This window comes from Hyperoodon ampullatus (genome assembly GCF_949752795.1).
Source record: "Hyperoodon ampullatus genome assembly, chromosome: 7".
NCBI lineage: Eukaryota > Metazoa > Chordata > Mammalia > Artiodactyla > Ziphiidae > Hyperoodon > Hyperoodon ampullatus.
Genome location: NC_136920.1, coordinates 8,988,414 through 9,000,416, shown reverse-complemented (window position 1 = coordinate 9,000,416; position 12,003 = coordinate 8,988,414). Strand labels below are relative to the sequence as shown.

At 48.1% G+C, this 12,003-nt stretch overlaps 1 protein-coding gene across 1 annotated transcript in view; it reads left to right on the top strand.

Annotated features, from left to right (window-relative positions):
• DPP3 (dipeptidyl peptidase 3) overlaps positions 1-10,996 on the top strand; it is a 33,844-nt gene extending 22,848 nt beyond the window's left edge. The window contains exons 16-18 of the mRNA XM_079708596.1: positions 1,086-1,265; positions 7,960-8,122; positions 10,772-10,996. Of these exons, the coding sequence (XP_079564722.1) occupies positions 1,086-1,265; positions 7,960-8,122; positions 10,772-10,944 (516 nt within the window). The 3' untranslated portion in view covers positions 10,945-10,996. The remainder of the gene's footprint in view (positions 1-1,085; positions 1,266-7,959; positions 8,123-10,771) is intronic.
• The last annotated feature ends 1,007 nt before the right edge of the window (positions 10,997-12,003 follow it).

The following is a 12,003-nucleotide window of genomic DNA, read 5'->3' as shown; positions in this document are numbered from 1 at the left end:
ATCCCACATGCCGTGGAGCAACTAAGCCCGTGTGCCACAACTACCAAGCCTGCTCTCTAGAGCCTGCGAGCCACAACTACTGAGCCCATGTGCCGCAACTCCTGAAGCCCACACGCCTAGAGCCCATGCTCTGCAACTCCTGAAGCCCACACGCCTAGAGCCCATGCTCTGCAACAAGAGAAGCCACCGCAATGAGAAGCCCGCGCACCGCAATGAAGCGTAGCCCCCCGCTCACTGCAGCTAAAGAAAGCCTGTGCGCAGCAATGAAGACCCAACACAGCCAAAAATAAATTTTAAATAAATAAATTTATTTAAAAAAAAAAAGAACGCACTTTTTTTTCTTTTTTTTTTTTTTTTTTTTTTTGCGGTACGCAGGCCTCTCACTGTTGCGGCCTCTCCTGTTGCGGAGCACAGGCTCCGGATGCACAGGCTCAGCGGCCATGGCTCACGGGCCCAGCTGCTCCGCGGCATGTGGGATCTTACCGGACCGGGGCACGAACCCCTGTCCCCTGCATCAGCAGGTGGACTCTCAACCACTGTGCCACCAGGAAAGCCCTGAACACATGTTTTACAGTCAGAAAATTTGAGTTAGTCCTTGCTCTCTCCTACGAGCTGTGTGACCCTGAGCAAGTCACTTCACCTCTCTGGGCCTCTGTTTTGTCATCTGTAAACTGGGGATAACGGTGCCCTCTTGATCCCACTGTTGAATGCAAACAGGATTGTGGAGAAGAAAGTGCTTGGGGTCCTGGTGGCGAGGGGCCCTCTGGGGGTAACTGTTGTCATGAGGGTGGGCTGTGGAGCAACAGAGAGGATGGTAGGTGACAAGGGGGAACATGGGGCTCTGGGTCCTGCCTGGAAATGGCCTTCATGTCTACCAGGGCAGCCTGCCCTCCCTTGTGAGAGGAGAAGGGAAGCATTTGAGGGGAAAGCAATAGGCACAAAAGGACCCACAGGCTGGGGAAGGATAAAACGACAATAATAATTGACAATTAGTGTGCACATATGATATATCAGGCCTTGGAATGAGCTCTTGATACTTCTTGCCTCGGGGTTGCAAATGATTCCTTTCTCTTTGGCCCCGGCAGGCCCACATGCAGGCCCGGTTTGTGATCCTGAGGGTCTTGCTGGAGGCTGGCGAGGGACTTGTTACCGTCACTCCCACCACAGGCTCCGATGGGCGCCCAGATGCCCAGGTCCACCTTGACCGCAACAAGATCCGGACCGTGGGCAAGCCCGCCCTGGAGAGGTTCCTGCGGAGACTCCAGGTAAACAGGGGCCTCTCACCTTGGAGGCCCCCTCCAGCCTCACCCTGTCTCCCCACCCTGTAACAGGGAAGTCTTCTTGGAGGAGGTGGTATTTAAGCTGGAATTTGAGTGCCAAGGAGGAACCAGCTATTAGAAGATCTGATAGCAGAAGAAACAAAGAGTAAAGCCTGGTCTTGGGACTGGAAGGAGCTTAGTGGGTTGAGAGACAGAAGGAGGAAGCCTGGAGCTTGGTGAGTGAAGGAGGGAGGGACAGTGGTCACTGCAGCCCTGACATCCCTCCCATGTAGGGATGTGTAGAGTCAGGAGACCTTTTGGGGTTCTGGTGCCAGTACTAACCAGCTGTGTAATTGGGGTAACATACTTTACCTTGCTGGCCTCCACTTTTCTCATCTGTCAAATGAGGTACATCACCTGCCTCACCTGGTAGGAATTAAATGAAACAACATATATGTGGAACTGAGCAATAGAATGTCGTGTTATCCAAGCCAGTGTGACACAAAGTGTGGTCCAGGGACCAGCAGCAGCATCGCCCAGGACATGCAGATTCAAAGGCCCCACCCCAGACCTCCTGATTCAGAAATTCTGAGTGCGGGGCCCCGGAACCTGCATGTTTACTAGCCTGCCAGGTGATTCTGACACTCAACAAAGCCAGAGGACCACTGATGGTGACCCTCTCCTTACCGGGCAGTGCCGTCCATCAGAACAGGGTCCTGCTGGCTTTTTCAACCTGAAGAAGGCCCAGGCTTCAATTCAGCAAATATCGCTTTATGATTGTACTCCCACCTATTTCCAGAAGGGATGTAAGGCATTTTTCCTAAAAAGATATGTTTGGCCATTAAAGTAAAATAAAATTAGAAATTAAAAATCATTAGATGCAAAACACAGTGCAGTGTCTTGGGTTAGATTCTGGAATAGAAAAAGGACATTAGTGGGAAAACTAGTGAAATCTAAATAACATCTAGAGTTTAGTTAATACAAATGTACCAATTTTGTAAGATGTTAACAACAGGCAAAACTGGGCCAGGGGCACACGGGAACTCTCTGTACTATCTTTGCAACTTTTCTGTAAATCTAAAATTATTCCAAAACAGTCTATTAATAATAATAATAAGTCACTAGATAAAGGAGTCAAATCTGCCAAATCTTTGGCCAGTATTGAACTGTGACTTAGTAGTGAGTGAACACAGAGCATTCCGTTCTAGAGATTGAAGCAGGTGGGTCTCTGTATGAGAGGAATCATTCAGCAGAATGGACAGTGTCTGCAGCAGTAGTTTTACAGAAGATACGGAATATGGAAGCATTTTTGGTGTTGCTGTTTCTTTTATTAGCCCCCAGGAAAAGCCAAGAGCACAGCAAGGAGCCAGCCCCAGGGAAGGTGAAGGCTTTTCCATAGGGAAAGGCTTCAGCCATGGCTCACAGACACAGTCATAGCTTTGGCCCACCTGTATTGTAAAAGTTGGTGAGGTGAGATACAAATGTGTATTTCTGACTTCTTTGAAGGTCTGACATCAATAGACGTAATTCCCACGTGAATGATGGGCTGGAACTGAGCATCAGCCACTGCATTTGCACACTTGGACATTTGGACATGGTGTGACTCTCCAGTTTGCCGGGTCCACTACCTGCCTTACTCACTTGTTCATGATAACACCTGGGTCCCATCAGCACCCCCGTTGCCAACTCTTTGGTTTAAGCTCCTGGGGTCTAACCTGTCGACCTGATGAATGTGTGTTCACATTCTGGGTGTTAAATATCATGCAGAAGAGAGAAAGGTGAGGTATTCTCTCTAACCTTCCCCCAGGAGTTCCCAGTTGGTTTTAATGACTCCAAAGCAAGGGAAAATCATTCTAACCCTGGGTCTAAGAGGGGGAGGCTTACCTGGAGGGTGCCCTAGTAGGAATCCTACTTTGCCACCTGCAAATTGGCAAAAGAAGTAAGAATCAGAGCCACAAAATGTCAGATATTTGGAAGAGAGCCACATAGACCTCCTAGCAATAATGTTTATAATCACTGAAACTAAAAATAGGCAGCTGAAACAGATTTTAAATCCAGCTGAAGATAAGGGAAGTTATACAGCATGTAGCACAGAGACACAAAGCTAGGAAATTTAAAAGAGAGATTAAGAGACATGGAGGATAGTGTGAAAAGGTCTAATGTACATAAACTGAAGTTCTAAGAGGAAAGGAGAGAGAAAATGTAGGAGAGGGGATATTAGAAGAGATAATGGCTGAGAATTTTATAGGACTGATTAAAGACCCAATTCATAAATCCAGGAAGCTCTAGAAATACCAAGAATGACAAGGGGAACCCCTGTCTAGAAACATCATAGAATGGGAATTCCCTGGTGGTCCAGTGGTTAGGACTCCGCGCTTCTATTTCAGGGGGCCCGGGTTCAGTCCCTGGTCGGGGAACTAAGATCCCGCATACTGCATGGCCCCAAAAAAAAGTGAAGGCAAAATAACAGTAGAAATTTAAAGGGGGACATAACTGTAAATATAGCAGGAATTTATGGCAATAAATTTTTAACTTGGATAAATGGACAAATTCCTAGAAAAATAATAACATTAAAATTGACTCATGAATAGATAACTTGAATAATCCTATAGCCATTACAGAAATTAAATCGGTGGTCTAAAATCTTCATACAAAAATTGCTAAGCTGGGACTTGCCTGGTGGCGCAGTGGTTAAGTATCCACCTGCCAATGCAGGGGACACAGGTTCGAGCCCTGGTCTGGGAAGATCCTATATGCTGCGGAGCAACTAAGCCCATGCGCCACAACTACTGAGCCTGCGCTCTAGAGCCCACAAGCCACAACTAGTGAACCCCGTGCGCCTAGAGTCTATGCTCTGCAACAGGAGAAGCCACTGCAATGAGAAGCCTGCCGCACCACAACAAAGAATAGGCCCCGCTTGCCGCAACTAGAGAAAGCCCACGCGCAGCAATGAAGACCCAACGCAACCAAAAATAATTAATTAATTAATTAATTTTTTAAAAAATGCTAAGCTCACAGAGTTTTACAGATGAATCCTACAAAATATTCAAGTAACAGATGGTATCAATTTTATATAAACTCTTCCATACAATAGAAAAAGAGAGAATGTTCTCTACCTCATTGTAAGTTGCCAGTTTAATCTTGATACCAAAATTGAAGATAGTTCAGGAAAGGAAAATGTAAATGCCAAAATTCTAAAACAAAATCTTAGTAGATCAAATCCAGAAAATATCAATTTGGGTTTAATCCCGGAAATGAAAGGTTTATTTAACATTATATATTTATGAAAATCACCATGTTAAAGGAGAAAAACCATGATCATCTCAATAGATTTAGAAAAAGCTCTTGAAAGTCAATATCTATTTATGATAAAAAACGCTTAGGAAACTCAGAGTCAAAAAGAATTTCTTTAACCGGTAAGAGTTGTCAGTCGCTGTTAGACTGAGGAACAAGTCCTGAGAGCAGGTGAGGGGATTAAGCAGAGAGGGGGTCAGGAGGGTCGTGTACAAGCACACACACACTTTATTTCCCATCAAAACCCTTTTTATAGATTGCAGTAGGCAATACATGTTTTTGTTAAAATCACAAGACAGAATCATCAGACAGTATTTCCTTAGTGTTGAAGTTATAGTACAAAACATTCTGCGAACCAGAATATAAACATGCATGAGAACAGACTGTGATTACCAAAACATGCCAAGGACAAACTATAGTTAGTTAGAGAAACCGCAAGCAACCTCACGGGCCAAGACTCATCTTCTCTAATAATCTTTCGGGTCCTGTCAAGAATTAAGCAGGACTTTGCCATTCTTTAAGCTGCAAAAACTGTGTCAGCTTGCAGCTGGTTCCCGACAAAGAGTGTCTCAAAAAACAAAAGTACAGGGCTTCCCTGGTGGCGCAGTGGTTGAGAGTCCTCCTGCCGATGCAGGGGACGCGGGTTCGTGCCCCGATCCAGGAAGATCCCACATGCCACGGAGCGGCTGGGCCCGTGAGCCATGGCCACTGAGCCTGCGCGTCCAGAGCCTGTGCTCCGCAACGGGAGAAGCCACAACAGTGAGAGGCCCGCGTACTGCAAAAAAAAAAAATTAAAAAAAAAAACACCTCATCGTTTTGCAAATGATATGACTGTCTACATAGGCAAACCAAAAGAATCTATAAATTATTGAAAGTAATAAAAGAGTTCAGCAAGGTTGAATAAAGGCCCAAGAGTGTTTTTCATGGAACTCTACAAGCTGATGGTAAAATTTAGATGGAAGCATAAAGGACCATGAATCAGAGCCAAAACACTCTTGAAGCAAAACAGGTTGGGGACTTGTTCCACAAGATATCAAATTTTACTCTGAGACTTCTAAATTCAGTGTGGCACTGGGGCAGGAATAGACAAATTGACCAGTGGAACAGAACCAAGAGCTTTGATTGTTTGGTATATGACAGAAGTGGCGTTGCAGACCACTGGGGAAGGAGGGACCATTTAATAGTGGCCCTGGGACAATAGATTATCCTTATGGAGAGACACTTTGGGTTTCTACTTTATACCACACACAGAATTCAATCCCAGAGAGATTAAAGGCTTACACATGAATGGCAAAGTTTTAAACTGAGAAAAGAATATTTTTATGACCTCAGGGTGGAGGAGAATTTCTCCCCATACAAGAAGCACAGGCCATCAAGGAAGAGATCGATCCCTTTAACTACATTAAAAATGACTTTTAGGGACTTCTCTGGTGGTCCAGTGGTTACGACTTGGCGCTTCCACTGCTGTGGGCCTGGGTTTGATCCCTGGTCAGAGAACTAAGATCCCGCAAGCCATGCGGCACAGCCAAAATAATAGCAATAATAATAATAACTTTTATTCATCAAAACTTACCATAAAGAAGGTGAGAAGATGAGTCTTAAACTAGGATAGGGTATTTACCACATATGTGTTAACAAAAGGTTAGCCTCTAAACATATAAAGAACTTAAAAAAAAAAAAAGGGAGGAAAAGACAACCCAACAGAAAAATAGGCAAAACTCATGAACAGAAGAGGAAAATAAGTAGCCCACCAACTTGTGGGATATTATTCCATCTCGTTAGTCATCAGAAAAGCGCACCTTAAACAACATGAGATTTCCACCCACCATCTTGGCAAAATGAAAAACTGTCAACGCCACCCTGGTGTGCCGAGCAGGATGGACTGCCAGCCCCTGCTTCTGGGAATGTAAACAGGTGCAACAACTCTGGAAAACAATGTGGGCATCGTCCTTTAAGGATGAGCATTCACCTGACCTCCAGACCTTGATTCTCTGGGGAAACCTGCCTCTGAGCATCAGGAGATGTACAGGATGTCCACAGCAGCCTCAAAGGGCAAAAAGCACGGGTTACACAGCAGCAGTGGAAGAGATGAAACTGTGGCGTGTTTGTAAGTGGAATATGTACAGCCGTGAGAAGGGTGAACTATAACTACACGCACAAACACAGATGAATCTCAGATGTAACTCGAGCAGAAAAAGCAAATCACAGGATGTGGGCAAAAATTTATGGTTGAGAGTAAAACTCAGGGAAAACAAGGGACTAATGAGCACCAAGTCGAGTGCTGATTCCTCAGATGGGGGAGGCCACAGGGTGCAGTCAAGGAGGGGGCGATTGGACTGACTCTTAAGTTGGGTGGTGGTTGTACGGGTGTCTTATTCTTTATAACATACATACTATATATTTTGGGTGTGTGAAATGTTTTACTAAAAAAAGAGGGTGGGGACTTCCCTGGCGGTCCAGTGGTTAAGCCTCTGAGCTCCCACTGCAGGGTTAGTACCTGGTTGGGGAACTGAGATCCCGCATGCCATGCAGCCAAGGAAAAGTATTTGTTGAACACGAAGGATAATTGCCTGAACATTTGTCATGGTAAAAATAAAACTTTTTATTTTTTAATTTCATTATTATTTTTAAATATTTATTTATTTTAATAAATGTATTTATTTATTTTTTGGCTGTGTTGGGTCTTTGTTGCTGCGCACAGGCTTTTCTCTAGTTGTGGTGAGCAGGGGCTACTCTTCGTTGCGGTGCACGGGCTTCTCATTGTCGTGGCTTCTCTTGTTGCGGAGCATGGGCTCTAGGCACTCGGGCTTCAGTAGTGTGGCACGTGGGCTCAGTAGTTGTGGCTTGTGGGCTCTAGAGCGCAGGCTCAGTAGTTGTGGCGCACGGACTTAGTTGCTCCACGGCATGTGGGATCTTCCCGGACCAGGGCTCGAACCTATGTCCCTTGCATTGGCAGGCAGATTCTTAACCACTGTGCCACCAGGGAAGCCCAATATTTATTTATTTATTTGGCTTCACCAGGTCTTAGTTGCGGCACGTGGGATCTAGTTCCCTGACCAGGGATCAAACCCGGGCCCTCTGCATTGGGAGCACAGAGTCTTAGCCACTGGACCACCAGGGAAGTCCCTAAAAATGTTCAAAAGGAAAAAAAAAAGAGGGTGATGATAATACCTTCCTTGTCTACAGCTCAAGTGAGACACGCAGAGGAGGACCATTGGCTTCACTTTAGTATGGGCACTTACTCTGCGCTAGCATGTGACCCGCATTCCTCGGGTATTCAGCACAGGAAAGCTGCGAGAGAGCAGATGTAGTCCAGGGCTGGGCACCGTTGGCGGTAGCCCCTGGCAAAGCCCCGTGGATGCCGGGAGGGCGCCCATGATACGCACTAACGCCTGCCTTCCCACAGGTGCTGAAGTCCACAGGGGACGTGGCCGGCGGCCGGGCCCTATATGAGGGGTATGCGGCGGTCACCGACGAGCCCCCCGAGCGCTTCCTCTCCCTCAGGGACACGGTGCTGCTCCGCAAGGAAGCCCGCAAGCTCATCGTTCAGCCCAACACTCGCCTCAAAGGTAATGGGCCCCTGAGCCCTCCCTGATGGGGGCCGTGCAGGGCCCTCTGGGAGCGCAGAGAAGGCCTGGCACCAAGCCGGGGCTCAGGAAAGGCTCCCTGGCGTGGCCCTCCGCCCCGTGCCAAACCTCAGGCCCACACCTTGGCATCCAGCACCCCACACACACACGCACACGGGGTCATGCTGCTTCTCAGACGGCAACAGAAGGTTTGAGGCGGGCCAGCAGAGCAGGGGCTAGTAGAACAGGCAGACCCTAGGCCTGGGGGGAGGCCAGGCATCATACCGGAGAATCAGGCCTGTTGGGGGCCCAGGAGTGAGGTCAGCTCAGGCAGAGAGGTGGCACCCAGCAGGCTGAGTTGAGCCCAGGGTACAACAGGACTCGGCAGAGCCCGGAGAGAGATCAGCATCCCCGTGGTCCTTCTCCCTCCTCAAGCAATGATGCTGTTGCCAGAATCCCTGGCCCTGTCTGCCTTGCGCTTGTACCTCTTGTATTAAAGGCCCTTTTGTATTAAGAGTGTTTGTTCCTCACTGCCATAGTCATGGGCAGTTGTGAGGGTTAAATGAAATAATTACCTCCTCCTGGTGAGGAAAAAGCATTTAGAAGGTTTATTCTTTTTTGTTGTTGTTGCGGTACATGGGCCTCTCACTGTTGTGGCCTCTCCCGTCGCGGAGCACAGGCTCCGGACGCGCGGGCTCAGCGGCCATGGCTCATGGGCCTAGCCGCTCTGCAGCATGTGGGATCTTCCCGGACCGGGGCACGAACCCGTGTCCCCTGCATCGGCAGGCGGACTCTCAACCACTGCGCCACCAGGGAAGCCCTAAAAGGTTTATTCTAAACTCTAGGGAGTTCCCTGGTGGCCCAGTGGTTAAGACCCAGCGCTTTCACTGCCAGGGCCTGGGTTCAATCCCTAGTCAGGGAACTAAGATCCCTGCAAGACGCGTGGTGCAGCCAAAAGAAAAAATTAATAACAATGAATATACACCTCATTTAAAAAATAAAATACAGGAGTTTGGACCCCACCCCTTGGCAACCCTCTCCTCGGTTCCCCACCCTCCAGGCACACTCCCTGAGCTATCACCCAGCTTCTTCTTCTTCAAACGGCTGTCACTCTGCCATTTTCCTGTCTGCTTGTCTGCTCATCTCCATGGCAGCAGAAGCAGCACATCCCTGACATCTGGCACAGGGCCGGGCCCACAGGAGCCTCTCAATGCCTGTCAAATGAGTGAGGGAATGGATCATGCCGGGCACATAGTCAATGCTCATTACATGGACAATATCATCATTGCTTTGACTGTCCAGCCCTGGGCAGGCATTGGGGTTGGACTACTCACCTCAGGTAGTTCACAGCCCATTAGGAATAAGCCAGAGAGAGAAATGATCTTATAAGGGAAGTGTTCATGGGTGCCCAAGAGACACAAACAGTGGTCTGAACACTTAGAGAAGGGAAGATCACCTCTACTTTTGAGGGACTCAGGGAAGGGTCTGGGGAGGAAGTGGGGGTAAAACTTTAAGGCCTGAAGAACAGGTTGAATATTCAAAGGTAGTGGTGGTGATGAGGAGGAGGATGCTGATGATGATTGTAGCTAACTTTTGAGGACTGCCATGTGCCAGAGTCTGGGTAAAAACTTTCCATGGATCAACTCCCAGCAACTCAATGAGGAAGTCATTATCCCCATTTTTCAGCTGGAAACTAAGACACAGAAGAGAATGTATTTGCTTGAGGTCACACAGTTAGTGGGTGGCAGGACCAGGATTTGAACTTGGGCCATCTGAACTCAGAGCCTGTGCTCTTAGCTGCGTACATCTCGTGACGCCACAGAGCACAACAAGGTGCTGTGAGCAGGTGGAGCAGTGGAAGGATGTTACAGGGAAGTGCTTCCCGTGAGTATTCAGGAACACCCCATAAGTTAGATGGGTACCCTGGGAACAGCCTCATTTAACAGATGAGTAATAGGCTCAGAGGTCGTGATGCTCGTGGTAGCTAGCGCTTGGTGAGCATTCCCTTGATGCATTATTGTATTTAATCACCACAACTTCTTGAGAGAACAAGTACTGTGCTTGCGCACACTTTACAGATGAGGAAACTGAGGCTTAGAGAGGTTGAGAAACTTGCCCAGGGTCCAACAGTAGACAGAGATAAGGCAATTACTGGAGGCCAAGTACTGTGTCTGTTTTACCTAACATGGCACTGGTGTAAATCTTTATTAAGTGAATGAATGAATGCAGCAATTCACTGAATACTCCCCCTTTAATATTTCCTACCTCATAGGATTATTTTAAGGATTCAGTTAGATAAAGAAATATTGAGGGGCTTCCCTGGTGGCGCAGTGGTTGACAGTCCGCCTGCCGATGCAGGGGACATGGGTTCGTGCCCCAGTCCGGGAAGATCCCATGTGCCGCGGAGCAGCTGGGCCCGTGAGCCATGGCCGCTGAGCCTGCGCGTCCGGAGCCTGTGCTCCGCAATGGGAGAGGCCACAACAGTGAGAGGCCCGCGTACCGCAAAAAAAAAAAAAAGAAATATTGAGCACAATTTTTGGCACAGGGTAAGAGCTCAGGAAGAACTAGCTGCTGCTATGCTTATGATTATGATTCTGCTTCCCTATTAAGACCTTTTCCTGCTGCTTTTTTTTTTCTCCATCTCCTCCCCAGGCTCAGAAGTACAGCTTCTTGAGTATGAGGCCTCAGCTGCTGGCCTCATCCGATCCTTCTCTGAACGCTTCCCAGAGGATGGGCCCGAGTTGGAGGAGATCCTCACCCAGCTGGCCACAGCTGATGCCCGGTTCTGGAAGTGCCCCAGTGAAACCCCATCTGGCCAGGCTTGAGGCAGATTTGCATGGCCCTTCCCCCACTCCATTAAACCAAGGCTGCAAGTGGCCCCCTTTTTGTCGTGTCTTAGGGGCTAAGGGAGGGGCAGGAGCTCACACCTTGGTGCTACCTCAGCCGAGGGTGGTGACACTAAGCCCTTCCATTTGACAGCACTTTCCAGCTTACCAAGTGCTTCCCCTGTGTTATCTCATTTGATTTGCACTGCCCTCTGTGGGGTGGGCAAGGCAGGACACCTTATCCGGCTTCCCAGATGAGGCAATGCAGGTTCTGAGAAAGTGACCTGTCATCCTGCAGGACTCAAAACCTCTCCCAATCCAGTGCTCTTCATGTATTACTTTTATAACCAGAAAAATAAATATTAGAAACCACCACCATCTTTGCAGTTTGTGTGGTTCCTCCTTGCCTTTGCCTCACTTCTCATTTGCTCCCAGCAGGGTGCTGGGATCAAGGCCTGCGGAGGGAGAAGGAGGGTCATTTTTAGGCTCCCATTCACAACGGGATTTTGACACCACCTCTAAATGTGGATATACAGAGAGTCAAGAGATGAACGTAGCACAATTTTTGTCGTCCTCCTTCGTGGCTTTTCTTCTATTTAAAAATATTCCAGGAACCTAAAAACTGGAAAGCCTCAACTTCAGTCACAATCCTAGGATTTAATCTCTTACCCTTTGTGTTTTTTTCTCTGAGCCTGGACCTCTCGAGTAAGGAGGGAGAAAAGGAGTGGCCTCTTTTCCACCCGGTTAACCATGAGGATGAAGAGGGGAGGAGTTACGTTTTGCTGTTCATAAACACTAGAAGGGCTTCTCTCCAGGGCTCAAAGCCAGAGGGCCCTGCCGCTGACCCTGAGCTGCAGGGCCCAGAAGCTCCTACTGGAAGGATCAATGATAAATGATATGAGCTGGAATGAGGGATTGCATCTCAGTAGCTAGAAACCCGGCACAAGCCAGAGCATCCTGCTCGCTGGCCTCTGCGTCCCGGGTCGGAAAGCTGAGCGCCCGGAACCTTTATACGCGAGCTTTCCAGAACCCGGGCTCTATTAGGCGCTGCGCGGCGGC